The sequence below is a fragment of the Chiloscyllium plagiosum genome, unplaced genomic scaffold (assembly GCF_037043375.1).
Source record: "Chiloscyllium plagiosum isolate Xiang-an unplaced genomic scaffold, Cpla_swu_hap1 HiC_scaffold_27, whole genome shotgun sequence".
NCBI lineage: Eukaryota > Metazoa > Chordata > Chondrichthyes > Orectolobiformes > Hemiscylliidae > Chiloscyllium > Chiloscyllium plagiosum.
The window spans coordinates 62,626,994-62,653,872 of NW_028270165.1; the positions used below are offsets into that span (position 1 = coordinate 62,626,994).

General features: G+C 47.2%; 2 protein-coding genes and 2 long non-coding RNA genes across 9 annotated transcripts in view; 2 read left to right on the forward strand and 2 right to left on the reverse strand.

The window, feature by feature from the left end:
- The window catches only part of LOC148144423 (uncharacterized), a 158,587-nt gene extending 155,881 nt beyond the window's left edge, over positions 1-2,706 (forward strand). For all 5 annotated transcript variants that reach the window (XM_087974701.1, XM_087974702.1, XM_087974699.1 and 2 more), the window contains one exon: positions 190-2,706. In XM_087974701.1, the coding sequence (XP_087830827.1) occupies positions 597-2,069 (1,473 nt within the window). In that variant the 5' untranslated portion in view covers positions 190-596 and the 3' untranslated portion in view covers positions 2,070-2,706. The remainder of the gene's footprint in view (positions 1-189) is intronic.
- LOC148144426 (uncharacterized) overlaps positions 1-26,879 on the reverse strand; it is a 256,117-nt gene that overhangs the window by 115,911 nt on the left and 113,327 nt on the right. The window lies entirely within an intron of this gene.
- Positions 9,370-19,362, forward strand: LOC148144428 (uncharacterized). The gene is made up of 3 exons (XR_015751501.1): positions 9,370-9,446; positions 9,878-10,045; positions 18,468-19,362. It is a non-coding gene; the product is annotated as an uncharacterized LOC148144428 (long non-coding RNA).
- On the reverse strand, positions 15,252-26,201 carry LOC148144429 (uncharacterized). 2 transcript variants are annotated; one of them, XR_015751500.1, is made up of 3 exons: positions 26,106-26,201; positions 20,380-20,484; positions 15,252-16,795 (listed from the first exon to the last, which is right to left on the reverse strand). It is a non-coding gene; the product is annotated as an uncharacterized LOC148144429 (long non-coding RNA). The 2 variants fall into 2 exon arrangements; XR_015751499.1 differs by lacking the exon at positions 26,106-26,201 and adding an exon at positions 25,963-26,096.

Consider the following 26,879-nt stretch of genomic DNA (forward strand, 5'->3'; position numbering starts at 1 on the left):
TGTAAGATCCTGAATCAGCGCCTTAAGCGGAATTAGTTAGAGCTGAGTGAGAACAGAGGGGGAGAGAGAGTGGGATGGTGCTTTCAATTTTGTGGAACAACAAAAGAATATTCCACAGAAAATAGAATTGCTTGTTCTGAATTTCTACCCTGCACTGATAGTGATGGCTTTTGTAATCTCTTTTTACAGAGTATTTGAAAATCTGAAGACTGAAGTTTCAAAATCAACAGATGAAGGGCTTATGCCCGAAACATTGACTCTCCTGCTCCTCGGATGCTGCCTGACCTGCTGTGCTTTTCCAGCGCCACATTTTTTGACTGACTCTCCAGCGTCTGCAGTCCTCACTTTGATGTCAATGTCTGATAGTCACTCAATCCATCGGGACCGCAACGATTTTTGACTGTGATTTCTGTGAGAGGGATCAACGCTTTTTGGTTCCTGTTTGAGGACGTTTTCAGTATCAGTGGGACTGGAAGAGAGCCCCCACTGTTGCAGCGCACTGTGCGTGGAGCCGGAAACAGTTATACGGCCTGGAAAGGGGATTTCACGGCACGGAGGGGCTCTAAACGTGTTTGTGTGCAGCTGAAGCTGTGGCTATGGAGAAACCCGAGGAATCCCGCCCCGTGGAGAAACCGTGGAAGTGTGGCGACTGTGGGAAAGGCTTCCGTGTCCCGTCTGCCCTGGAGACTCATCGGCGCAGTCACACTGGGGAGAGGCCATTCCCCTGCACCGACTGCGGGAAGGCCTTCAGACATTCCTCTTACCTGTTGGCCCACCAGCGGGTCCACACGGGGGAGAGGCCCTTCAGCTGCCCAGAGTGCGGGAAGGCCTTCAGCACATCCTCCCACCTGCTGAGCCACCAGCGTGTACACACGGGGGAGAGGCCCTTCAGCTGCCCAGAGTGTGGGAAGGCCTTTACCCAGGCCTCCACCCTGCTGAGGCACAAGCGGGTCCATACGGGGGAAAGGCCTTTCAGCTGTCCCGAGTGCGGGAAGGCCTTCAGCAATTCCTCCACCCTGCTGACCCACCAGCATGTTCACACGGGGGAGAGGCCCTTCAGTTGCCCTGAATGCGGGAAGACCTTTACCCAGGTCTCCAACCTGCTGAGGCACCAGCGTGTCCATACGGGGGAAAGGCCTTTCAGTTGCCCTGAATGCGGGAAGGCCTTCAGCGATTCCTCCACCCTGTGGAGTCACCGGCATGTCCACACGGGGGAGATGCCGTTCACCTGCTCTCAGTGTGGGAAGGGCTTCACCTGCTCCTCCAATCTGCGGAGCCACCAGCGTATCCACACGGGGGAGAGGCCCTTCAGCTGCCCCAAGTGCGGGAAGGCCTTCAGCAATTCCTGCGCCCTGTTGAGGCACCAGCATGTCCACACCGGGGAGGGGCCGTTCACCTGCTCTCGGTGCGGGAAGGGCTTCACCTGCTCCTCCACCCTGCAGAGCCACCAGCGGATCCACACAGGGGAGAGACCCTTCAGCTGCTCTCAGTGCGGGAAGGCCTTTACCCACGTCTCCTCCCTGATGACCCACCAGCGTATCCACACGGGGGAGAGGCCGTTCACCTGCTCTCAATGCGGGAAGGGCTTCACCTGCTCCTTCAACCTCCAGACCCACCAGCGGGTCCACACGGGGGAGAGGCCCTTTAGCTGCCCAGAGTGCGGGAAGGCCTTTACCCAGGTCTCTACCCTGCTGAGGCACCAGCGGGTCCACACGGGGGAGAGGCCCTTCAGCTGCCCCGAGTGCAGGAAGGCCTTCAGGAATTCGTCCACCCTGCTGGCCCACCAGCGGGTCCACACGGGGGAGAGGCCCTTCAGCTGCCCCGAGTGCAGGAAGGGCTTCAGGTATTCCTCCCACCTGCTGACCCACCGGCGGGTCCACACGGAGGAGAGGCCCTTCAGCTGCCCAGAGTGCGGGAAGGCCTTTACTCAGGTCTCCACCCTGCTGAGGCACCAGCGGATCCACACCGGAGAGAGGCCGTTCACTTGCTCTCAGTGCGGGAAGGGCTTCACCTACTCCTCCAACCTGCGGAAACACCAGCGAGTTCACGTGCCATCACAGGGGGATTGAAGAAGTGACGGCCGAGAGCCATTATCGATTGGACTATCAACCCGGTTCTGGGGACTCCCGGGTTTGAATCCCCCCACGACAGATGGCAGAATTGGCATTCGGTCAGAAATGTGGAGTTCGGAATCTAACGATGAGACTGTTTCAGGGAGGGGGTGGTGCGGGGGAGAAAGCCCCCATCTGATTCACTCTCTCCCTTGTTAGGGAAGGGAACCGCCATTGTGGGAAAGGATTCACTCAGTCGTTCCAGCTGCATCCTTTACCCGGTCTGCCCGACACGTGACTCCAGACCCACAGCAGTCTGGTTGACACTACACTGCCCCTTCCTGGCAAATGAGCGGGGAGAAACTTACTTGGAGACAAGGTATGGGTTGAAATTGCTGAGTGAGGCAATACTTCCTCCTGGTTACGGTTGTACCAAGGATCCAATTACAAAGGGACAACTTGGTGCTGGCCAATAGTAAAGACAGTGAGGGGGGTGGGACAGGGGAGGTGTGGTGTGTGCACTTTCACCTTGAGGTGCTCAAAAGCAACTGCTTTTTCTTTGCCTTTTTGCTGGGGGGGATCTGAAGCTGTAACAAAGTTGGGTTGCAATAAAGGTTACCTGAACTTACCACTGGGCTCAGACTCTCATTGAAAGCTTTGAGCTCCAAGAGGTTTTTGTTTTAAAGCTGCTCATTTCTTTCAGTCTCCTGCACTAAGTTTAGAACATAGAACAATACAGCGTACAACAGGCCCTTCAGCCCTCGATATTACGCAACCTGTGAACTATTCTCAGCTCGTTCCCTGACACTATCCCAAAATCAACCATGCGCTTACCTTAGGATTGTTTAAATCTCCCTAATGTGGCTGAGTTGACTACCTTAGCAGGTAGGGCATTCCACGCCCTTACCACTCTCTGCATAAAGAACTTGCCTCTGACATCTGTCTTAAATCTATCACCCTTCAATTTGTAGTTATGCCCCCTCGTACAAGCTGACGTCACTATCCTAGGAAAGAGTCTTTCACTGTCTACCCTATATAATCCTCTGATCATCTTATATGTCTCTATCAAATCACCTCTTAGCCTCCTCCTTTCCAATGAGAACGGACCCAAGTCTCTCAGCCTTTCCTCATAAGACCCTCCCTCCAGACCAGGCAACAACCTGGTAAATCTCTTCTGCACCGTTTCCAATGCTTCCCACATCCTTCCTGAAATATGGGGCCAGAACTATACACAATATTCCAAGCGTTTTGTATAGTTGCAGCGTGATATTGCGGTTCCCCGGAACTCAATCCCTCTACGAACGAAACCTAACACACTGTATGCCTTCTTCACAGCACTATCCACCTGAGTGGCAACTTTCAGGGATCTATGCACATGGACTCCAAGATCACTGGCTTCCTGTTATTCTTTCCAAAGTGAATCACCTCATATTTAGCTGCATTGAACTCCATTTGCCACCTCTCAGCCCAATTCTGCTAATCCATCCACCTCTGCCTGCACCTAAGTAATTTTAAAAATGACAAACCGCAGAAGTCCCAAAACATATCCTTGTGGCACAACACTAGTAACCGGACTCCAGGCTGAATATTTTCCATAAACCACCACTCGCTGCCTTCTTTCAGTGCCAGTTTCTAATCCAAACTGCTAAATCACCCTCAATCCCATGCCTCTGCATTTTCTCCAACATCCTACCATGTGGAACCTTTACGGAGGTCCATGTTCACCACGTCAACTGCCCTATCCTCATCTACATGCTTGGTCACCTTCTCAAAAAACTCTAAGGTTTGTGAGCCACGATCTGCCCTTGATGAAACCATGTTGACTATCTGAAATCAAATTGTTGCTTGCTAGATGATTATAAATCCGATCTCTAATATTCCTTTCCAAAAGCTTTCCTTCAACAGAAGTAAGGCTCACTGGTCTATAATTACCTGGGTCATCTCTGCTGCCCTTCTTGAACAAGGGCACAACATTTGCAATCCTCCACTCTGGTACTAAGCCTGTAGACAATAACAACTCAAATATCAAAGCCAAAGGCTCTGCTATCTCCTTCCTCGCTTCCCAGAGAAACCTCGGATAAATCCCATTGGGCTCAGGGCACTTGTCTACTTTCACTCCTTCTAGAATTGATAACACCTGTGTGCAACTAACCTTGATCCTTTCGAGTCTAATATCTCGTACCTCATTCTTCTCCTCTACAATATTCTCCTTTTCCTGAGTGAAGACCGATGAGAGATATTCATTAACACATCTCCAATCTCCACAGGTCCCACATTCAACTTCCCACTTCTGTCTTTGATTAGCCCTATTCCTACCCTAATCATCCTTTTATTCCTCACATACCTATAGAAAGCTTTAGGGTTCTCCTTTACTCTATTTGTTAAGGACTGCTCATGTCCTCTCTTTGCTCTTAACTCTCTCTTGAAATCCTTCCTAGCTAATCTGTGACTCTCCATCTCCTCATCTGAACCATCTTGCCTCATCAACACATAAGCCTCCTTCTTCTTTGTAACAAGAGATGCAATTTCTGTTGTAAACCACGGTCCCCTTACCTTATCACTTCCTCCCTGCCTGACAGGGACATACCTATCAAGGACACACTATATCTGATCCTTAAACCAGCTCCACATTTCAATTGTTCCCATTCCCTGCATTTTGCTATCCTATTCTATGCATCCTAAGTCTTGCCTAATTGCATTATAATTACCCTTGCCCCATCGATAACTCTTGACCTGCGGCATGTTCCTATCCCTTTACATCGCTAAATGAAACCTAACTGAATTATGGTCACTCTCGCCAAAGTGTTCACCTTCCACTAAATCAAACATCTGGCCTGGTTCATTTGCCAAGCACCAGATCCAGAGTGACCTCCCCTCTTGTTGGCCTTCGACATACTGTGTCAGAAAGCCCTCCTGCGCACACTGGACAAAAACTGATCCATACGACGTACTAGAGTGAAAGCATTTCCAGTCAATGTTGGGGAAGTTAAAGATCCCCATAATGACCACCCTGTTCCTTTCACTCCTACCCAGAATAATTTTGCTAATCCCCTCTTCCATCTCCCTGGAACTCTGCGGAGGCCTATAAAAAAACTCCAAGCAGTGTGACCTCTCCTCTCCTGTTTCTAACCTCAGCCCACATTACCTGAGTAGATGAGTCCTCATCAAAAGTTCTGTCAGCCACCGTTATACTATCCTTGACTAACAAGGCCACGCCTCTCCCTCTTTTACCGCCTTGGCTGTTCTTAATGAAAGATCAAAACCCTGGAACCTGCAACATCCATTCCTCACCCTGCTCTCTCCATGTCTCCGAAATGGCCACAACATCCAAGTCCCAGGTACCTAGCCGTGCTGCAAGCTCACCAACCTTATTGCGGATACTCTGGCGTTGAAGTAGACACACTTCAAACCAGTTTGCTGTCTGCCAGCACATTCCTGTGACCCTGAAATCCAGTCCCTGTCCTTCCTACTCTCATCCTCCTGTGCATTGCAGCTACACCCCCCCGGTTCCCATCCCCCTACTGAGCTAGTTTAAACCCACCCGAATAGCACCAGCAAATTTCCCACCCAGGATATTAGTACCCCTCTGGTTCAAGTGAAGACTGTCCTGTTTGTACAAGTCCCACCTTCCCCAGAATGAGCCCCAATTATCCAAAAACCTGAAACCCTCCCTCGTGCACCATCCTTGCAGCCATGTGTTCAGCTGATATATCTCCCTATTCCTTGCCTTGCTATCACGTGGCATGGGTAACAAACCAGAGATAACCACTCTGTTTGTTCTAGCCCTCAGCTTCCACCCGAGCTCCCTGAAATCCTGCCTTACATCCCTATCCCTCTTTCTGTGGGAGATTAGAAATGTTGTTTTTGCAGATGGGTGAGGGGGTGTAGTAGGGGGAAGGGAAGCGGAATTCTTGTAGCATGTAGCATACATAAGGCTACGACTTTAATGAATATAGAGGGTCTTTTAAAGAAAATAGTTTTAAGCTAGGAAATAACTTTAAAGTGTTGTAGTTGACCACAAAAAGAAGCAGCAGGGGTATTTCACAATAAAGCTGAAGTATACTGATTCCGCAATAAAGTGATTCCGCAACTTGTGAACTGAATAAGAAAGCGAACAGGCTCTGTTTTGGCACGCATTTCTGCTTGATTGCAGAAGCGTCCAGTACTTAGAAGACTGTAATAAATTGTTCTTGTTTCCAAGGCTTTGTCTCAGGCTGATTGATTTGTGAGTGAGTACTGTTTCTCACAATTGGGGGCCTCGTTCCGGGATCCAGGACTCAGACCACTCGACACTCTTGGGATGACCGTGGAGGTGCACCTCGCCGATTTCGGTGATCTTCGACTCCCTTGCTTGTCGTTCGCGGTTTGGGCGAGTACGATCCGGACTGGGAGACCCTGGAATCAAGGCGGGCAGACGCGGCGGGTTAGGTCGGGCAGCTCTTGTGCACAGGACCCGGGTAGGGAAAGGTCTTAAAGGATATATCCGGGCGACCGGGGGCAGCTGTATTTACTGCAAGAATTGCTGCGGGACGGGGCGCACCGAAATGACCAGGTAACTCTGTGCACAGACCAAGGTCAGAAGAGAGACCTTTTATGTCTTGCCTTGGTGGTCAGGACATATAAAAGTATGGGGAATTGGTGTTATATAAAATTAAGCATATGTCAATGGAAAACAGCCAGTGTCAGAAGGGCTAGTAGTTGAAGGGCTACTGAGGATGCCCTTCATAACTAACTTATGACCAGACGTCCAGATGAATATTCAAAAGCTAGAGGAGTCGTTGCGGAAAGCTCAAAGTGTCTGTGAGACACGGTGTCTGTGTGTGTGTGTGTGTGTGAGAGAGAGAAAGAGCTGTACAGCAACTAGAAAGTTTAACCCGGTGTGATTTGGTTTGAATGCACATTTGTTTGTTGGTGATTGAATGTTTCTGCTTTGTTCCCTGGAGCTTGAGATCCGGGACTGTTTTGAATCTGATTTCTACTATGGAAATTTTAACATGATTTCTCTTAACGTTAAGGATTTTACAGATAATGAAATAAAGTGTTAACTCCTGTTCTTTTTACAGGTCATGACTGCCTTACTATCAGTTTCTAACTAATCTCTTTTATCCTTACATAAAAGTGATTTATGGAGAACAGTTGAAGTCTCAAAAAGCATATAGTTAGTCAGATTAATTGGACGAGTAAGGTGTCTAGTCAGGACCCTGAAGGGGGTGTGGAAGAAGGTGACACCGGACCTCGTTAAGATTAATTAAATTAGCAACAATGGGAGGCACGGGGAGTTGGCTGGGTAACGATCGATCTGTAAATAACGTTAAAGGGGAATATATTTCACCCGACAGTCCTTTGGGGAGAATGTTGGGAAATTGGGAACACAACTCCCGGACGTGGGGGAAAGATAAGGCTACAATGGTAAACTATTGTTGTTTTGTCTGGACTAGAGAAAGTATTAAGGCGCCTGGTATTTTTTGGCCCAAATATGGGTCCGATGAGGATTAGCTGTGTCAAGATCTTAATATATATGTCAATCGGAAAGAAGCGTACAGTCAAAAAGAGTCCGATTATGCGGTTTGTTGGATAGGGAGCGCGGGAGTAAAATTATGTCCCATGAATAGGGAGGAATCAGGGAAAGAACAGAAAAAGAATGAACAAGGGAAGCCACAATGGGATCCGTTGATGTGTTTGCCGCCCCCATATACTACTCCCCGGAACGAGCCTCCAGCTCCCGAAGTAGAACCGTGTCCAGACACAGAAATGGGAACGGACTCTGAACTAAAAGATGCAGAACCTGGGGGGGGGGGGGGGGGGGGGGCAGAGTCACTCGAGCCACCACATGTAAAGGAGGGGCAGAGATATTGGAAAATGTAAAATTATGTCCCTTACGAGAGGTTCCGATTGGGGAAGGTACAATCGGATATGTAAACGCTCCCCTAACGAGCAGTGAAGTTAGGGTCTTTACAAAGGAAATGAAAAGTTTAATAGAGGATCCGGTTGGACGAGCCGAATAATTAGAGCAATTCCTAGGGCCTAATTTATATACCTGGGGAGAACTGATGGCAATTTTAGGAACATTATTTTCAGGGGAAGAACGAGGTATGATTAGGAGAGCAGCTTTATAGGAATTGGAAAAGAGGCACCCAGTTGGGGAAGAAGGGGCCCCAGCAGAACAGAAATTCCCAAATGTTGACCCTCATTTGGAAAATAATGACAGAGAAGATAGGGAGTCAATGCGGGATCTATGAGAAATGGGAATATTAGGAATTAAAGAGGTGGCACCAAGATCATAAAACTTTGTTAAGGCCTTTGAAGTACGACAAGAGAAGGATGGAACCACTTCTGCATTTCTTAAAAGGCTCAAGGAGGCCACAAGGAAGTGTTTGGGAATGGATCCCGATAATCAGATAGCACAGGGACTCTTAAAGGTCCAGTTTGTAACGAAATCATGGCCGGACATACAAAAGAAATTACAGAAATTAGATGGATGGAGTGAAAGACAGATGGAAGAGCTGTTACGTGAGGCACAGAAAGTGTATGTGAAAAGGGAAGATGAGAAGCAGAAACAGAAAGCCAAAATGATGGTGGAGGCAGTAGAAGAAATAATAAAAAGGAGACTGGGGTCAAGGGCTAACAGGAAGGGTACGGGAGGACACGAAAGACAAGGGTCAGATACCTGGGAAAGGAGGCAACAAACCAGAGATAACCACTCTGTTTGTTCTAGCCCTCAGCTTCCACCCTAGCTCCCTGAAATCCTGCCTTGCATCCCTATTCCTCATTTTTTTGTGGTTAGCACTGCTGCCTCACAGCACCAGAGTCCCCGGTTCAATTCCCTACCCCCCCCCCCCCCCCCCCGTGCCGCGTCTGCGTGGGTTTCCTCCCATAGTTCAAAGACGTGCAGGTTAAGGTGAATTGGCCAAGCTAAATTGCTCCGTAGTGTTTGGTGACGGGGAATGGGGCTGGGTGTTTTGCTCTTCGGCGGGTCGGTGTGGATTTGTTGGCCCGAAGGGCCTGTTTCCACACTGTAGGGAATCTGATCTAAAGTTCTGGAATTTATGTATTGAGGAACTGAAACCTGCAACCCATTCTAAAAGCAAAGCAGCGGTCCAGGTTTGTTCCAAATATTGCATTGGTTGCATGACACTGTGATGTTTTGGTATTAATTCTGTGTCTTATGATCCTGCAGCACAGCTACGGGCAGAAAAAGCAGCGCTGCAGAAGCCAGTGCTTCCAAATACACCTGGGTGGGCGGGGTTTACGATCTGCGTTCTGAAGGGGCGGGGCTTACGCGTCGCCTTGGCGGAGGAGGGGGCGGGACCAGGGCCAGGGGGCGTGGCCATCCCGAAGACGGAAGTGTGCCCGCGGCCTGTTTCCTCCGCTGGAGCTTCGGCTGCCGCAAGTAAGGTAAAGCTTTATCAATATTTCTTTTTACAGAGTTTGTATTTAATAACCAGTAATGGCTACTCAATATCATCATAAAGTCCCAAAATGCAATTCATTTCAATCTATAGCAGATCAGCACTAAGAGTTAATTTTCTACGGGATTCAACAGCCTCAGCACTAAAATGGTCTCACAAGGGAACGGCTGTGAATGTTATCACTTCGTGTCCTGTTCACACAGATTCACCGATGCTGAGACAAACGTTCTTAATTGCCTCACAGCATCCTGTTATCACTTGGTGAGCCCAGGTGTCCCTATCTTTAAGTTCTCTCCTCTTTCTGAGCCTTCCTGCCTGTTTATTTTCTAGTGCAGTAAATGTATTCAACAATTCAGCATTACATTTTAGTCTGAATGTTTAAAGACAAGTTTTAAGACTATATACTTTCTCACCCAGATGCCCACACCCTCATTCCTCCCTTTGATTGCACTGCGATCACTGAAAGAGAAGGCTAATCCAAACGAATGCCCTTCAAGGTGGTCCAGCCATCAACATCCTGTAGAGCAACACCACCATCTTCGCAGCTCATCTGGCCATATTTATCATTGTCATCGACACGTGTGGGTGAGCCATCGGATCGCAAAAGGAGCATCTTCTGGGGCAAATCTATATCACTAAGGGACCTCATAAGCCTAGCAATTAAATACCCAACAATACCAATACCGACAAACAAACATAGCTAAATTGATAAGCCAATTGTACCATGAGCCCAATCTGCAGTTTCCCCAACTGGTCCCTTCAGTCATTCTGTCAAGGAATGCCTGGATCTCTTCTTGTATCTGAGGAATATTGCCAGTGAGATCGGGAATGCCCATAGTGCATTTATCTTGGACAATGGTGCAGACCTCACCCTCCCGGGCGAGTATATAGTCTAAGGCATACCGATTCTGCACAGAGTAAAGACACAGGTCTGATAATCCCAGTTTACTCTGTTCCAGAGCCTCTTTAGTCTGATTTCCGCGAATGGTCAGGCCGCAAAAGAGGGAATTGCGGTTCTTTTAACTTGTCACTCCTGCCGATCCTTCCAACCTCAGGGTACTCTGGATTCCCCAGCCTATTGGGTGTCCTGTATTGTCACCCAGTCCCTTGGGATCCTTCCAGTTGGAGCAAGGTTGGCTGAGACCGACCGCTGCATCCTCCTCAGATGGAGGTTCTATCGACTTGTCCACTGGCCAGGACAAGGTACTGTTGTGGGAACAAGGGCTCCGATGGTGACCTTATGAGGAACATCTTTGCCATCCAGGACAAGGAAATTGGTAGCTTTACCTTAAGAAATAATAGCTGGAAATGTGTTGCTGGAAAAGCGCAGCAGGTCAGGCAGCATCCAGGGAACAGGAGAATCGACGTTTCGGGCATAAGCCCTTCTTCAGGAATGCCCGAAACGTTGATTCTCCTGTTCCCTGGATGCTGCCTGACCTGCTGCGCTTTTCCAGCAACACATTTCCAGCTCTGATCTCCAGCATCTGCAGACCTCACTTTCTCCTTAAGAAATAATAGTCTGGTTTGGTGTATATTAGGGAGAGTTTGTCGAAGTAGGTTACTGAAATGTTACAGCAGGGGGTCTGGTCAGATCTACAGGAGTAAAGGGTCGACGTTTTAGATTAGATTAGATTAGATTACTTACAGTGTGGAAACAGTGATGAATAGATTGGAATTGGAGACTGGGGACAGGCAAGTAAGTCATCTCCCGATAGAGAGGAGTAACATACTACTGCCTCTGGGGTGAATAGCGTTCTGTGGGCCTGTATAAATACGTTGTTTGTGGATTGAGGAGTTTCCCCTATCAGTCCACACCACCCTGCCGAAGCGCAACCCACCCATACCCCTACACATCTACCCCTTACCGAACACTATGGGCAATTTACCATGGCCACTTCACCTGACCTGCACTTCTTTGGACCGTGGGAGGAAACCGGAGCACCCGGAGGAAACCCACGCAGACACGGGGAGAATGTGCAAACTCCACACAGTCAGTCGCCTGAGGCGGAAATTGAACCCGGGTCTCTGGCGCTGTGAGGCAGCAGTGCTAACCACCGTGCCGCCCACGGTGGCACAGAGGAGTCGTTTGAGCGTTGTAAAAATGGGCCAAGGGATTCGAGCACTCGCACTGTATGGGAGACAATGGTCTTCAGAATGCTGTTCACATTGGGCTCTCCCTTAGCTCTATTGTACATGGTCTTGGTGACAGTATCAGATTCTGAAAAGAGAAAAGGCCTATAAATGCACAAGGGAAGGGTTCCGTTCCAGGTCCATGTGCCGCATAAGGCCTGCTGTACCCCAGCCAGTGTTAGACCAGCTGTTTGTCAAGAACTGGACTGGCAAAGGTCTCCAACCTCGTTGATGGCCCCTTCCATGTTTTACTTCCCACCCCTACGGCGGTCACAGTCGCTGGGTGCTCAGCTTGGGTCCAACTGCACCGTTGTAAATTGATTGACCGCACCAATCAAAAGGGGGGAAGAGGAGGAGAGAATCCTGGATCTCAACAAAAGGAGTGGACCCTGTCCAGTTGGGTTTTACTTGCCCAGACGGGGCAAGTAAGTCATCTCCCGATAGAGAGGAGTAACATACTACTGCCTCTGGGGTGAAGAGCGTTCTGTGGGCCTGTATAAATAAGTTGTTTGTGGATTGAGGAGTTTCCCCTATCAGGCTTCCCTTTTCTCGAGTCGGCCCGTCCTACAAAAAGGGATAATGTTCCTGGGCATATTTACCATAATAACAGGGTTGATCATTTTTATCTTCATGAGGCTTGCGTCTGCAGGTAAAATTAAAAAAACATGGTAACGACATGATAACTCTCACTGATTTCTACTGTCCAGATGGACCATCTGGTCTTTCTGATGTAAGAGTCCATTGCAATAATCAATCTTCATCACGTTCCACACGTCAAAGGCGTCTGGTCCGGTGCACTGGACGACATCTCCTCAGCATGGGTTGTGGATAATCTCTGATCATTCCTGGTCGCATCCATAGTTAGTGGCTTTCCCCATCAGGATGTTGTACGTGATCAGAAAGGTGAGGAGATAGGCGATCCCCAAATGTCCCTCCTCTTAGTTCAAGTATCTGTAATAAGATTAACATTAGAACAACAGCAAAATTCAAAACCCAACTGGACAGGGTCCACTCCTTTTGTTGAGATCCAGGATTCTCTCCTCCTCTTCCCCCCTTTTGATTGGTGCGGTCAATCAATTTACAACGGTGCAGTTGGACCCAAGCTGAGCACCCAGCGACTGTGACCGCCGTAGGGGTGGGAAGTAAAACATGGAAGGGGCCATCAACGAGGTTGGAGACCTTTGCCAGTCCAGTTCTTGACGAGCACCAACGAACCAGGTTCTACCCGTGACAAGGCTGAAAGGGAGGGAACATCGCTGTAGGCCGCACGCTCCTGGGAGTGAAAGGCACGCATAACATTAGTTAGAGCAAAAACATAACCAATCATTGCTTCGGTCATGTGGTGGACGTGGACTGAGAAGGGTGCCAAATCGTTCCAAGGGTACGGAGGCGGTGACCAGAGAGACTGTCAGCTGGAGACAGTCATGTCTTGCCCGCAGATATGGATCGCATCTGGAATAAGGCCACAGGGATTAGCATAACCAGGAGAGGCCAGACTCGGCCATTAATTTGGCAAGTTTAGTCTTGAGTCTGGTTAAAACATTCAACAAGGCCGGCAGCCTGAGGATAAGCTCCATGCAGTTGCTGACAAATACAAAGCTGGGAACAGAGTTCTCCGTTAATATTACCTACAAAGGTGGTCCATTGACCGAGCTAATGCACGCAGGTATACTGAAGCAGGGAATTATTTCCTTCAACAAAATCTTCACCACAGTCTCAGCAGTAGCATGAAGAGGAGGGAAGGTTTCAATCCACTTACAAAAGACATCAACAATAAGCAAAACACATTTATAGCAACTCAACTCATTTCTCCAACTCAATGAAGTCCAGTTGAAGTGTCTCCAAGGGACCTCCAGCAAGGGAGGTCTCGTAGAGATACTTGAACTAAGAGGTGGGGGATCGTCTACCCATGGACCTGTTTGATCACGTACAACATCCTGATCAGGAAAGCCACTGACTGAGTATCGATGCGATCTGGAATGATCTGAGATTATCCTGGTGTCATTTGGTGCACCAGATCAGACGCTTTCAACATGGAGTCGCTTGAGCGATGGCGTGAGCTGCCAGAGGAAGTGGTGGGTGCTGATACGATGACAAGTTAAAAGGCCCCTGGATGGGCATATGAATATGAAGGGTTCAGTTGGGTCAGGGCCAAGTGATGGCAAATGCGACTGGAGTCATAGAGATGTACAGCACAGAAACAGACCCTTCGGTCCAACCCATCCTTGCTGACATGATAGCCAACCCAATTTAGTCCCAGCTGCCAGCACCCGGCCCATATAGGTGCCAAGTGATGGCAAACGTAACTAGATTAATTTAGGATATCTGGGCAGGTTGGGCCAAAGGGTCAGTTTCCGTGCTGTGTGACTCTAATTGTCTTCAGTGGAAGCAGAAGTGTGGTTGTGAAGGCTGGACTTTCAGAGCATGTTTTGCCCTGACTAGGAGTATAAGAGTTTGACTGAAGTGTGTCGGTGTTAATGCCTTGATGTCTCATTTTACTCCCACCTTCCCAGGGTCGTTAACCATTTTGTGTCTGGTCCTTCCTCAAGAAGCTGCGTTGCAGGTTCACCCTGAATTGACACTTTTTTTTTGCTTCCCTCAATCAGACCTGCTCACTCTCAGCAGGATCCCAGTGTTGTTAAAGATATTAACTTTCAGGTGGAGATATCCAAAATTCAGAGAGATGTCAGTCTTGACGTTTTTGCTTTTCTGCCCCTTTAAGATCCTGAATCAGCACCTTCAGGAGAATTAGATAGAGCAGAGTGAGAACAGAGGGGGAAGAGGGTGTGGGAGTGCTTTCAATTTTGTGGAACAACAAAAGAAAAGAATATTCCACAAAATAGAATTGCTTTCTACCCTGCACTGATAGTGATGACTTTTGTAATCTGTTTTTAACCGTGTATTTGAAGATCTGAAGACTGAAGCTTCAAAATCAACAGATGAAGGGCTGATGCCCGAAACATTGACTCTCCTGCTCCTCAGATGCTGCCTGACCTGTTGTGCTTTTCCAGCGGCACACTTTTCGACACTGACTCTCCAGCGTCTGCAGTCCTCACTTTGACGTCAATGTCTGACAGTCACTCAATCCATCAGGACCGCACTGATTTTCAACTATGATTCTGTGAGAAGGAGCAAAGCGTTTTGTTTCCTGTTTGAGTACGTTTTCAGCATCAGTGGGACTGAATGAGAGACCCGACTGTTGCAGCGCACTGAGTGTTGAGCCTGAAACAGTTATACGGCCTGGGAAGAGGAATTCCCGGTGGGGAGGGGCTCTACACGCATTTGTGTGTAACTGAAGCTTCGGCCATGGAGAAACCCGAGGAATCCAGCCCTGTGGAGAAACGATGGAAGTGTGACGACTGCAGGAAAAGCTTCTGTGTCCCATCTGTCCTGGAGACTCATCGGCGCAGCCACACCAGGGAGAGCCCGTTCCCCTGTCCCATCTGCGGGAAGGGCTTCAGCACTTCCTCCACCCTGCTAACCCACCAGCGGATCCACACTGGGGAGACGCCCTTCAGCTGCCCCGAGTGTGCAGGAAGGCCTTCAGCGATTCCTCCACCCTGCTGAGGCACCAGCGGGTCCACACGGGGGAGAGGCCCTTCCGTTGCCCTGGGTGCGGGAAGGGCTTCACCAGCTCTACCAACCTCCAGAGGCACCAGGGAGTTCATGTACCATCGCAGGGGGATTGAAGGCACGATGGTTGAGTGCCAGTATCGACTGGACTACCAACCCAGTTCCAGGGGCTCCCGGGTTTGAATCCCACTGCAGCAGATGGTGCGATACAGGGTATGGGTTGAAATTGCCGAGTGAGACAACACTTCCTCCAGGTTAAGGCTGTACCAAGGATCCAATTACAAAGGGACAACTTGGTGGTGACCAATAGTAAAGAAGTGAGGTAGGGGGGTGGTGGGGTAGCGTGTGCGTTTTGACCTTGAACTGTTTAAAAAGCAGCTACTTTTTCTCTGCCTTTTTGCTGAGGGGGTTTGAAGCTGTAACAAAGTTGGATCTCAATAAAAGTTACCTGAAATTACCCCCGGCTCAGACTCTCATTGAAAGTTTTGAGCTCCAAGGTTTTTGTTTTAAAGCTGCTCATTTCTTTCAGCTTCCTGCTTCCTGCACTAAGCTTCCAATGTGGCGTATCAGATGGATCAGTGAATGAGCAGCCAGTTTCGTTAGAAATTGTGAATTTTTCAGGAGTGCATAGTGTGTCATTTCATCGGCGTTGTAAAGTTTACTGGCAGCATTGGGAGGTGTGGGCTGTGCTCACTAGAAATGATGTGGAGGAGCCGGTGGTGGACTCGCCTGGATGAAGTTAAAAATCACACAACACCAGGTTATAGTCCAACAGGTTTATTTGGAAATGTGAGCTTTTGGAGCACTGCTGCTTCATCGGGTAGCTGTAGAGGAGGATCATAAGACACAGATTTTATAGCAAAAGATCACAGTGTCATGCAACTGATAGCAATCTTGGTTTGTTCAATATATCCTGTTAAGTCTTTCACCTTTTAGAATGCGTTGCAGGTTTCAGTTCATTAATATGTAAATCCCAGAACATCTTTTGATTCACATTCTCAAGATGACTGAAGTTTTTTTTAAAAAAAAAGTGACAACTCAGCCCAGACAGCCCCGATAAAGGTGTGAGGTTCGAGTCTGTCAATGTCCCAATTTTGAATCAGACTGGTTCTATTTCCAAAGTAGGAATTTATAAAATATTACATGGATTGACTGCCTGCAGACTGTGCACTTTTTGAGCAAAATTGAATGTATCTGCAAACATAATTCTGCCAATACAAATTTGCCCAAAAAGTGATATGTGAGTTTATGCATGAGTGCACATAAGAGTGTGATGGAGTATATGCCTGTGAGTGTGTTGGGAGTGTATGTGTGGGTGTCTGAGAGAGCACGTGTGTATGAGTGAGGTATGAATAAAAGCAAGGGCTTGCATTTTGCTAAAGCAAGGACAGTCAGGACTTGTACAGTTAATGGTAGGGCCCTGTGTCATGCTGTAAGAGAGAGACATGGTGGGGTTCAGGTACACAGTTCTTTCAAAGTTGCTTCACTGCGAGACAGGGTGGTTAAGAAGGCATTTGGCATACTTGCCTTCATTGTTCACCACATTGAGTAAAGGAGTTGGGACATCATGTTGAGGTTGTACAGGATGTTGGTGAGGCCACTTTCAGAGTACTGAGTATGGTTCTCGTGTCCCTGTAATAGGAAGAATACTATTAGAGAGGGTTCGGTAAAGATTTACCAGGATGTTGCCAGGACTGGAGGGTTTGAGTTATAATGAGAGGCTGGGACTTTTTTCACTGGAGCACAGGAGGTTGGGGGTGGGGGGGGGGGGGGGTGACATTATTGAGATTGATAAAATCATGAGGAGTGGAGGTAAGGTGAATAGCAAAGGCTCTTCCTTAGCGTTGGGGAGCTCAAGACTAGGGGGGATATTTCTTTAAAGTGAGAGGAGAGAGATTTAAAAGGAACCCGAGGGGCAACGTTTTGACAGAGGGCGGTTTACACGTGGAATGAACTTGTTGAGGATGTGGTCAATGCAGGTACGTTTACAAAGTCTAAACGACATTTGGATGGGTACATGAATAGAAAGGTTTAGAGGGATTTGGGCCAAACGCAGGCAAGTGAGGCTAGTTTAGTTTGGGAACCCTGGTCGCCATGGATGAGTTGGACCAAAGGGTCTATTTCTGTGCTGTCTACCTCTCTGAACCAGAAGTGATCTTATTGAAACCAGTAGAATTCTGAAAGGGGCTTGACAGGATAGATGCAGATAAAACGCTCCTTTGTGGTGGGAGTCATAGAATCCCAACAATGTGGAAACAGGCCATTCAGCCCATCTATTCCACACTGGCCCTCTGAACAGCATCCCACACATACCCACCCCCTTACTCCATATTTCCCATGGCCAATCCACCCTCAGTTTCACATCCCTGGTCACTATGGGTAATTTAGCACAGCCTATCCACCCTGACCTCTACACCCTAATCTATAAATTAACTTCTCAAAAATGTAATTTAAATGTCAAGTTTTTCTCTAAGAAAAATGTTAGTCTGACAACATTCGGGTGCAGACAGAATTCACACTTATTGTTAGAAAAGCTCTGCATTTGAATGACATTCTTGAGAAGGTAACAAAAAAGAAGTTCTGGGATTAACAAACCAAAGAGCAGAAACCTATTCTAAAAGATGAAGGATTTAATCTAAAATTGTTTGATGTGTCACATTTCCATGACCCTAGACTCCTTTGGATATAAATTGTGATCATGATCTCATTCTCCACAATTACCTGATGAAGGAGCGGCGCTCCGAAAGCTAGTGCTTCCAAACAAACCTGCTGGATTATAACCTGGTGTTGTGTGATGTTTAACTTTGTCCGTGGGAAACACATGAGTTGTGGGTCTGGTAAGAGTTCTTATTTTGTGATCTATTCCAAGTGAAATTTCTCCTCTGCACAGGCACGGGTGAACAGTTTGTTTTAGTGCTTTGTGCGAGATCGGGCTAGCAGCTTTTAAATCCTTATGTTAAACAGTTCAAGTAAACTGTCAATCAGCAATTATATTCCGAGTGGTACTTCCAGCTCTGGTAATCCTGTTGCATCAACAGAGAGGGAGAGGATGTCACATCTAAAGAGCAGACAGAAAAGTTATTTCGCTTGTTGAGTCGGTTCCTCACTCAGATGAGACTGGATACTGCTTTTATTGGATCATAAATAAATGCTACAATGGAACACCTTAAATTCAAGGAATTTTGAAAGGGCAAACGAACAGTAACTTTGAACAGAAATGTTCTTCCATTTCCAACCTTGGTGAGCCAAATGAAGCATTTTTACTGATAGCTCCATAATCATGTTCCTGCTGGATTTTTTTCAGGGCAAACAATTTCTGGTGAGAGAAATTCTGCATCCTGGGAAGGCGGGGAAATGAGAAAAAAAGCTGTTGAAAGCTTTGAACTGTGGGCCCATGAGCTCTCGTGGGAGCAGTGCATTTGCCAAAAACATTTCGGAGGAATTCTGTTTACCTGTTGGACTGAAAATAGTTTCCCCACTGAACGTTAAACAGGTATTGAGAACATTGTGCATTATAGAGTGTGTTCCTGAGGACTGGAGGAGGATTGAACTTGCCAACGTGAACCACACTTTGCATGGAGAGGAAATTTCTCTGGATGGAATAGGTTGATGGAAGTCAACAATTGTCAGATTATTTCATGAAAATAACAGCTGGTATGGGGATCCCAGAAGAGGGGCGTCTGTAATGAGCACACAGAAACAAACCCTTCAGTCCAGGCCAACCAGATATCCTAAATTAATCTAGTGACCCATTTGCCAGCATTTGGCCCATATCCCTCTGAATTCTTCCTATTCATGTCCCCATCCAGATGCATTTTTTTCTTCAGAGAATACTTGGGTGAGAGCCAAGATATGCAATATCTCAATGTATAATAATGAAGCAGCTCATTTATTCTGAAATTATTTCAATTAGTTGGTCAATTGCCAAATAATAGCTGCATAACTGTCGTCAATATTGATACCCAGGAAAGCTATTTTGTTTAGTATATTTCCTTTGTAAAGATCTTATCCAAATTATAAAATGAATGTATTTTCATATGAAATAAAATTTGCAGTGTTTTATTCAATGGTTGAAAGTAACTTTGCACTTAATTGCTCCATTTGGGTTTAAACATTGTGACTTAGATAAAAGTGATCTTTGCTGGGGGCATCTGAAGCTGTAACAATGTTGGGACACAATAAAGGTTACCTGAACGTTCTGCCTGACTCAGACTCTCATTGAAAGCTTAGAGCTCCAAGTGGTTTTTGTTTTAAAGCTGCTCATTTCTTGCAGCCTCCTGTACTAAGTTTCCAATGTTGTGTATCAGATGGAGCAGTGACTGAGCAGCTGGTTTCGTTAGAAGTTTAAATTTTTCGGGAGTGCAGGCACTGCATCGTTTCATCGGCAGTTTACTGGCAGCACTGGGAAGTATGGGTTGTGTTCATTAGAAAGGAGGTGGAGGTGCTGCTGTTGGACTAGGTGGGACAAGGTTTAAAAATCACAACACCGGGTTATAGTCCAACAGGTTTATTTGGAAGCACTAGCTTTCGGAGTGCTGCTCCTTCATTGGGTAGCTGTGGAGCAGGATCATAAGACACAGAGTTAAGAGCAAAAGATCAGTGTCATGCAACTGATATGATATATTGACAAATGTAGATTGCTGTTAAGTCTTTCATCATCTTTTAGAATGGGTTGCAGGTTTTATTTCATTAATGTGTACATCGCAGAACTATTATTAAGTCGTATTCTCAAGATCACTTAAGGTTTTTTTTAAAAACAGGTGACAGCTCAGCCCAGACAATGCATGAAAGGTGAGTCAGTATCCCAATCTTAAATCAGACTGGTTCTATTTCCAAACTAGGAATTTATAAAATATTATATGGACTGACTACCTGCATGTTGTGCGCTTTTTGTGCAAAATTGAATATATCTGTAAATATTATTCTGCAAATGCACCCCATCGTTATATGTGTGTGTGCACATGCTTTGTAAATGGAGTGTGATGGAGGAGAAGCCTGTGAGAGGGTGTGTACACATCTGAGAGAGAGCGTACGTATGAGAGAGGTATAGATAAAAGTGAGGGGTTGCATTTCCCTAAAATAAGGGCAGGACTTGTACAGAGGGATGGGGGGGGCGGGGGGGGGGGGGGAAGAGAGGGAGGGGTTCAGGTACATACTTCATTGAAAGTTGCATCACTGGTTGGAAGGGTGCTTCACAAGGCATTCAGCCCACTTACCTTATTTGTTCACACCATTGAATAAAGGAGTTGGGACACCATTTAGAAGTTATACAGGATGTTGGTGAAGCCACTTGTAGAGTACTGAGAACGCTTCTGGTGGCCCTGTAATAGGAAGAATACTATTACAGACGGTTCAGTAAAGATTTACCAGGATGTTGCCAGGACTGGAGGGTTTGAGTTATAAGGAGAGGCGGAGACTCTCTTCACTGGAGCACAGGAGGTTGAGGGGTGACCTCATTGAGATTGATATAATCATGAGGGTTCTAGGTAACATGAGCATCAGAAATAGCGAGGACCCTGCACGGTTATGTTAAGTGACTGGGGGGGGGGGGGGGGGGGGGGGTTGAAATTGTGGCATTTGGACATTTTAAATCCATCAGGAACAGCATCTCCATAGAGCATACTGTGCATGTCAGGTGAGGTGCCAGAAGACTGGAGGTTGGCTAATGTGGTGCCACTGTTTAAGAAGGGTGGTAAGGACAAGCCAGGGAACGTTAGACCAGTGAGCCTGACATCAGTGGTGGGCACATTGTTGGAGGGAATCCTGAGGGACAGGATGTACATGTATTTGAAAAGGGAAGGACTGATTAGGGATAGTCAACATGGCTTTTTGTGTGGGAAATCATGTCTCACAAACTTGATTGAGTTTTTTGAGGAAGTAACAAAGAGGATTGAGGAAGGCAGAGCAGTAATGTGATCTATATGGACTTCAGTAAGGCGTTTGACAAGGTTCCCCATGGGAAACTGATTAGCAAGGTGAGATCTCAAGGAATACAGAGAGAACTAGCCATTTGGATACAGAACTGGCTCAAAGGTAGAAGACAGAGGGTGGTGGTGGAGGGTTGTTTTTCAGACTGGAGGTCTGCGACCAGTGGAGTGCCACAAAGATCGGTGCTCGGTCCTCTATTTTTGTCATTTACATAAATGATTTGGATGCGAGCATAAGAGGTACAGTTAGAGGGAGAGGCTGAACAGGCTGGGGCTGTTTTCCCTGGAGTGTCAGAGGCTGAGGGGTGACCTTATAAAGATTTACAAAATTATGAGGGGCATGGACAAGATAAATAGACAAAGTTTTTTCCCTTGGGTTGGGGAGTCCAGAACTAGAGGGCATAGGTTTAGGGTGAGAGGGGAAAGATATAAAAGAGACCTACAGGGCAATGTTTTCACACAGAGGGTGGTACGTGTATGCAATGAGCTGCCAGAGGAAGTGGTGGAGGCTGGTACGAATGCAACAATTAAGAGGCATTTGAATGGGTATATGAATAGGAAAGGTTTGGAGGGATGTGGGCCAGGTGTTGAGGGGCGGGACTAGATTGGGTTGGGATATCTGGTCAGCATGGACGGGTTGGACCGAAGGGTCTGTTTCCATGCTGTACACTTCTGACTCTTTGCTGGTTCAGCAAAAGCCGCGCATGCTCTGTCTGCAGAAACAGTGCAAACCCTTCTTCAAATGGACCAATGAGAAGCCAGACAAGGAGCCTGGTCCTCCTGCCAATCAGAACTCCCCAATTGTCTGAATGCGGAAGATGGACCATCAGGTTCTGAAGCTGCTGCTTCTCTCCAAATGAAGATCGAGCTTCACCTCAGACTGCAACTTCCTTCCTCTATCCGCCATCTGTGAGTACGGCACTGTCTTTACCATTTCATTTTTTCATTCTGGGGTTAAATTGTTGACTTGCAGCAACTGAAAAGAAAGCGAGTGAATCCAGGGAGGGGACAGAGTCGGGAAACGTTGGTCCAGGTCTGTGTCTCAATTGGCAAACGCACAGCAAATGCAGTCCCACAGTGTGAAGTTATAACCTCGGTTATGAAAAAATAACTGCCAAAAGGAGGTACGTTGTTCAAATGGTGACATATTGGGATGTGGAGAAAGTGAGGACTGCAGATGCTGGAGATGAGAGTCGAAAACTGTGGCACTGGAAAAGCACAGGAGGTCAGACAGCATCCGAGGAGGAGAATCGACATTTCAGGCACGAGCCCTTCCTCAGGAATGATGTGTGGATGTAAAAAGTGGCCTCAGCATCCTTCCACACCAGTCACTGCCAGTTGTCAGACGGATGCAGCAAGCAATCAGCAAGGCAAGAGGTATATTAGCAAGAGGAATTGATTTCAGAAGTAGGGATGTCTTCCTGCAGTTAGGGGGTCATTGAATATATTCAAGGCTGAGTTCATCTGATTTTGGAACAACCATGAAGTGGATGTTTATGGGGGAAGGCAAGTAAAATGGTTTTAAGACCAGTACAGAACAGTTAGAGTCATACAGCACAGAACAGACCCTTTAGCCCAACTAGTCCATGCTGACTATATTCACAAACTAAACTAGTCCCACCTGCCTGTGTTTGGCCCATATTCCTCTGAATCTTTCCTATTCATGTACTTATCCAAATGTCTTTTAAACGTTGTTACACAACCAGCATCCACTATTTCCTCTGGACAGTAGGATCCCACCCCTACTGCCTCCACTGGCGATGCATTCGAGGCGCCCACCACCCTGTGTAAAGAACTTTCCATTTATATCTCCCTCAAACCTTTCCCCCCTCACTTTGAACTCGTGACCCTGAGTAATTAAGTCTTCCCCTCTGGGAAAATAATTCTTACTATCCACCCCTGTTTACACCCCTCATGGTTTTTAGGCCTCAATCAGGACCCCCCCATCAACCTCCTTATTTCCAATGAAAATAATCCTAATCTACTCAATCTCTCCTTATAGCTCGCGCTCTCCATAACAGGCAGCATCCTGGTGAACCTCCTCTGCACTCTCTCCAAAAGTATCCACATCCTTTTGGAAATCTGGCGACCGGAATTGTACGCAGTATTCCAAATGCGCAAACCAAAATCTTATATAACTTTAACATGACCTGCCAGCTCTTTTACTCAATCCGTCCGATGATGGAACACGTGTTGTATACTGCCTTGACCACTCTACTGACATGCGTTGCCACTTCAGAGAACAATAGACCTGAACACACAGATCTCTCTGTACATCAATTTCCCCTAGGACCTTTCCATTTACTGTACAGCTCGCTCTTGAATTGCATCTTCCAAAATGCATCACCTTGCATTTGTCTGGATTGAACTCCATCTGCCATTTCTCTTCCCAATACTCCAATCTACATTCTGCTGTATCGTCTGACAGTCCCCTTCACTATCTGATATTCCATCAATCTGAATGTCATCTGCAAACTTGCTAATGAGGCACCCAATACCTTCACCTTTCAACCTCCTGTGCTCCAGTGAAAAAAGTCCCAGCCTACCCACCAATCGGTGTGAATTCTGTCTGGGTCCCAATGTCGAGTCAGCCTGACATTTTTTGATAGAAAAGCTCTGCATTTAAATTACGTTCTTGAGAAAGTTACTGAAAACAGGTTCTGGGATTAACATACCAAAGAACAGAACCCCATTCTAAAAGATGAAAGATTTAATCTAAATTGTTTAATGTATCACATCTCCATGAACTGGACTCTATTGGCTATAAATAGTCTAATCATGATCTTATTCCCCACAACCACCTGAAGCAGCAGCAGCAGCACTTCAGAGTGCCAGAGATCCAGGTTCAATTCCCACCTCGGGCAACTGTCAGTGTGGAGTTTGCACATTTTCCCAGTGTCTGCGTGGGTTTCCTCCCACAGTCCAAAGATGTGCAGGTTAGGTGAAGTGGCCATGCTAATTTGCCTGTAGTGTTAGGTGAAGGGGTAAATGTTGGGGAATGGGTCTGGGTGGGTTGCTCTTCGAAGGGTCGGTTTGGGCTGAAGGGCCTGTTTCCACACTAAGTAATAAAATCTAAAATAAATCTAATCGCTCCGAAAGCTAGGGCTTCCAAACAAACCACGTTATGGCAGCGGCGGGAGGTGTGCATTATATTCACTAAAAACAGTTAAGCAGTTAGATAACACGTTCGAGTGGGAAGTGTGTATAACATGATCTCACAACTCCTATACTCAATGCTATGAGCAATGAAGGAAAGCAAACCAAACGCCGCCTTCACTACTCTGTCCACCTGAGACTCCAGCACTCCAAGGTCTCTTTATTCTGCAACACTCCCCTTAACTGTGTCAGTCCTGCCTGGATCGCTTGACCAAAATGCAAATCTCTGATTTCTCTAAATTAAACTCCAACTGACACTCCTCGGTTCATCAGCCGATTCCATAAATTCCAATTTATAGTGAACTCTTTCCTCTCTTATTCCCTGGAAGCTAAAAATCTCCATCCCACACTCACTCCCTCCATTTTCACTTTGCTTATAGCAGAAGAATGTAACTGAGAAACTTATCAGCCACGATTGAATGGAATGAGCAGACCTGGTGGCCTAATTTCTGCTCCTATGTCTTGTGGTCTCTTGCTGTCCTGGACACCGAGAGAATTGGGACCAGCATTGAACCGATCATGACTGGATATGGATCTACCTGCATCTAGGTGGATGGGCTGGAACTTTTTCACTGGCGCATAGGAGGTGGAGATGTGACCTTATCAAGGTTTATAAAATCATGAGGGGAGAGATGAGGTGAACGACGGGTGTCCTTCCCCTAGGGTTGGGGTTTCAAGATTAGGGAGCAAATTTTGATGGTGACAGGAGAAAGATTTTAAAAAGACTTGAAGGGCACAATTTTTTTTATACAAAGTGGTGCACATGCGGACTAAATGTCTAGAGGAAGTGATGGATGCAGGTACAGTAACGACATTTAAAAGACATTTGGATAAGTTCATGAATATGAAAGGTTTGGAGGGATATGGGCCAAAACACTGGCAGGTGGGACTGGTTTAGTTTGAGAACATAGTCAGCATGGACTAGTTGGACTGAAGGCTCTGTAACTCGGTCCTATACTAGTCTTAAAACCATTTTCTTGCCTTCCCCATAAACATCCACATAAAAATCAGATGAACTCAGCCTTGAATATATTCAATGACCCCCTAACTGAAGGAAGAAATCCCCACTTCTGAACTTAATTCCTCTTGCTAATACACCACTTGCCTTGCTCATTGCCTGCTGCACCTGTCTGACAACTGGCACAGAAGGACACTGATGCCCCTCTGAACATCCACGCATCATTCCTGATGAAGGGCTCGTGCCCAAAACTTCGACTGTCCTACTGCTCGGATGCTGCTTGACCTGCTGTGCTTTGCCAATTGTGGTCTTCTCTACATCGGGGAAAGCGAGCGTAAACTTGGGGAACTGAGCATCCCAGCTGGGTCCGCAGAGGCTGAGCGGACTTCCCATTTTAATGCCCCTTCCCACTCCCCTTCTGACATGACTATCTTTGGCTTCCTCCATTACCACAACAAACCAAACCACAAATTGGAGGAACAAAACCTCATCTTCTGTCTGAGCAGTCAACAGCCCGGAGGACTCAACACTGAGTTCTCCAGACCCACAGCAGTGTGGTTGAGGGCAAGCAGCACAAGGATTAAACCAAACAGTGAGGGGGAAACAGCACAAGGATTACAGCACAAGGATTAAACCAAACAGTGAGGGGTAAACAGCACAAGCCCCAGTAAAAGCCGATGGAAAGTGAGTGTAAAATGTCACTATGACAGGACAGGCCCCACATTCCTTCCCCTCCGTCCCCCCACAACCTGCCTCACCTTTCACCTCCCGGGCCCAGTACCTTCCAGGGGGCCCCATAGTTGACACAGGGGCCGCCCCACGACCAGTAGAACTCCACCACCCAGGCGGCCGACGAGTTCCCAAGCAGGCCCTTAACCCCATCCGCCTCCAGAATGCTCACCGGCTCCTGCCTGCTGTACAGCCGGCCGGTGTGGCCGTGACACAGCAGCTGCACCAGGAAGGCGGCGGTGCCCAGTGACGGGTGTCTGCCCCGGGCCGCACGGCGCCATTTTCCTAACGGCCGCTTCCCCGCTCGAGCGACTTCTCCTCCCAACCGCCTTCGCCCCCGCGTGACGTCTGCACGGGGGGATGGGCGGGGCCGGGGGAGCCTCACCGTCACCAAGCAACAGCCACCTCGCGCTACAACTGCTCATTCACAAAAACAAACTCTCCTGTCTCGCTCTGCAGCTGCAGGGGGGACACTGCCACGTTTCCAGGAGCCCTGTCTACATTGGGAAAGCTCACGGCTCAATTTAAACAGATATTCCCACATCTAACGGAACGGCTTCATATCTAAAGGGGCAATCTGCATTTTAAAGGGACACGGACATTTTAACGGGTATTTCTGCAAATAAAGAGGTTTAAATAGACGAGATTACATTTCAAAGGGATATGGGCACGTTCAAAGGGATATCTTCATATGTAAAGTGACGCAGTTATATCTAAATGAATCTACATTTCGAAGAGACGTTGCCCTATTTATAAGTAGAGACAATAGGTGTGAATTCTGTCTGTGTCCCAATGTTAAGTCAGACTGACATTTTTCTTAGAAAAGCTCTGCATTTAAATTACATTCTTGAGAAGGTAAGTTATAGATTCGGGTGTAGGTTAGGGAGAATTGGCCGTGCTAAGTTACCCATAGTGACCAGGGATGTACCGGTTAGGGTGGCTTGGC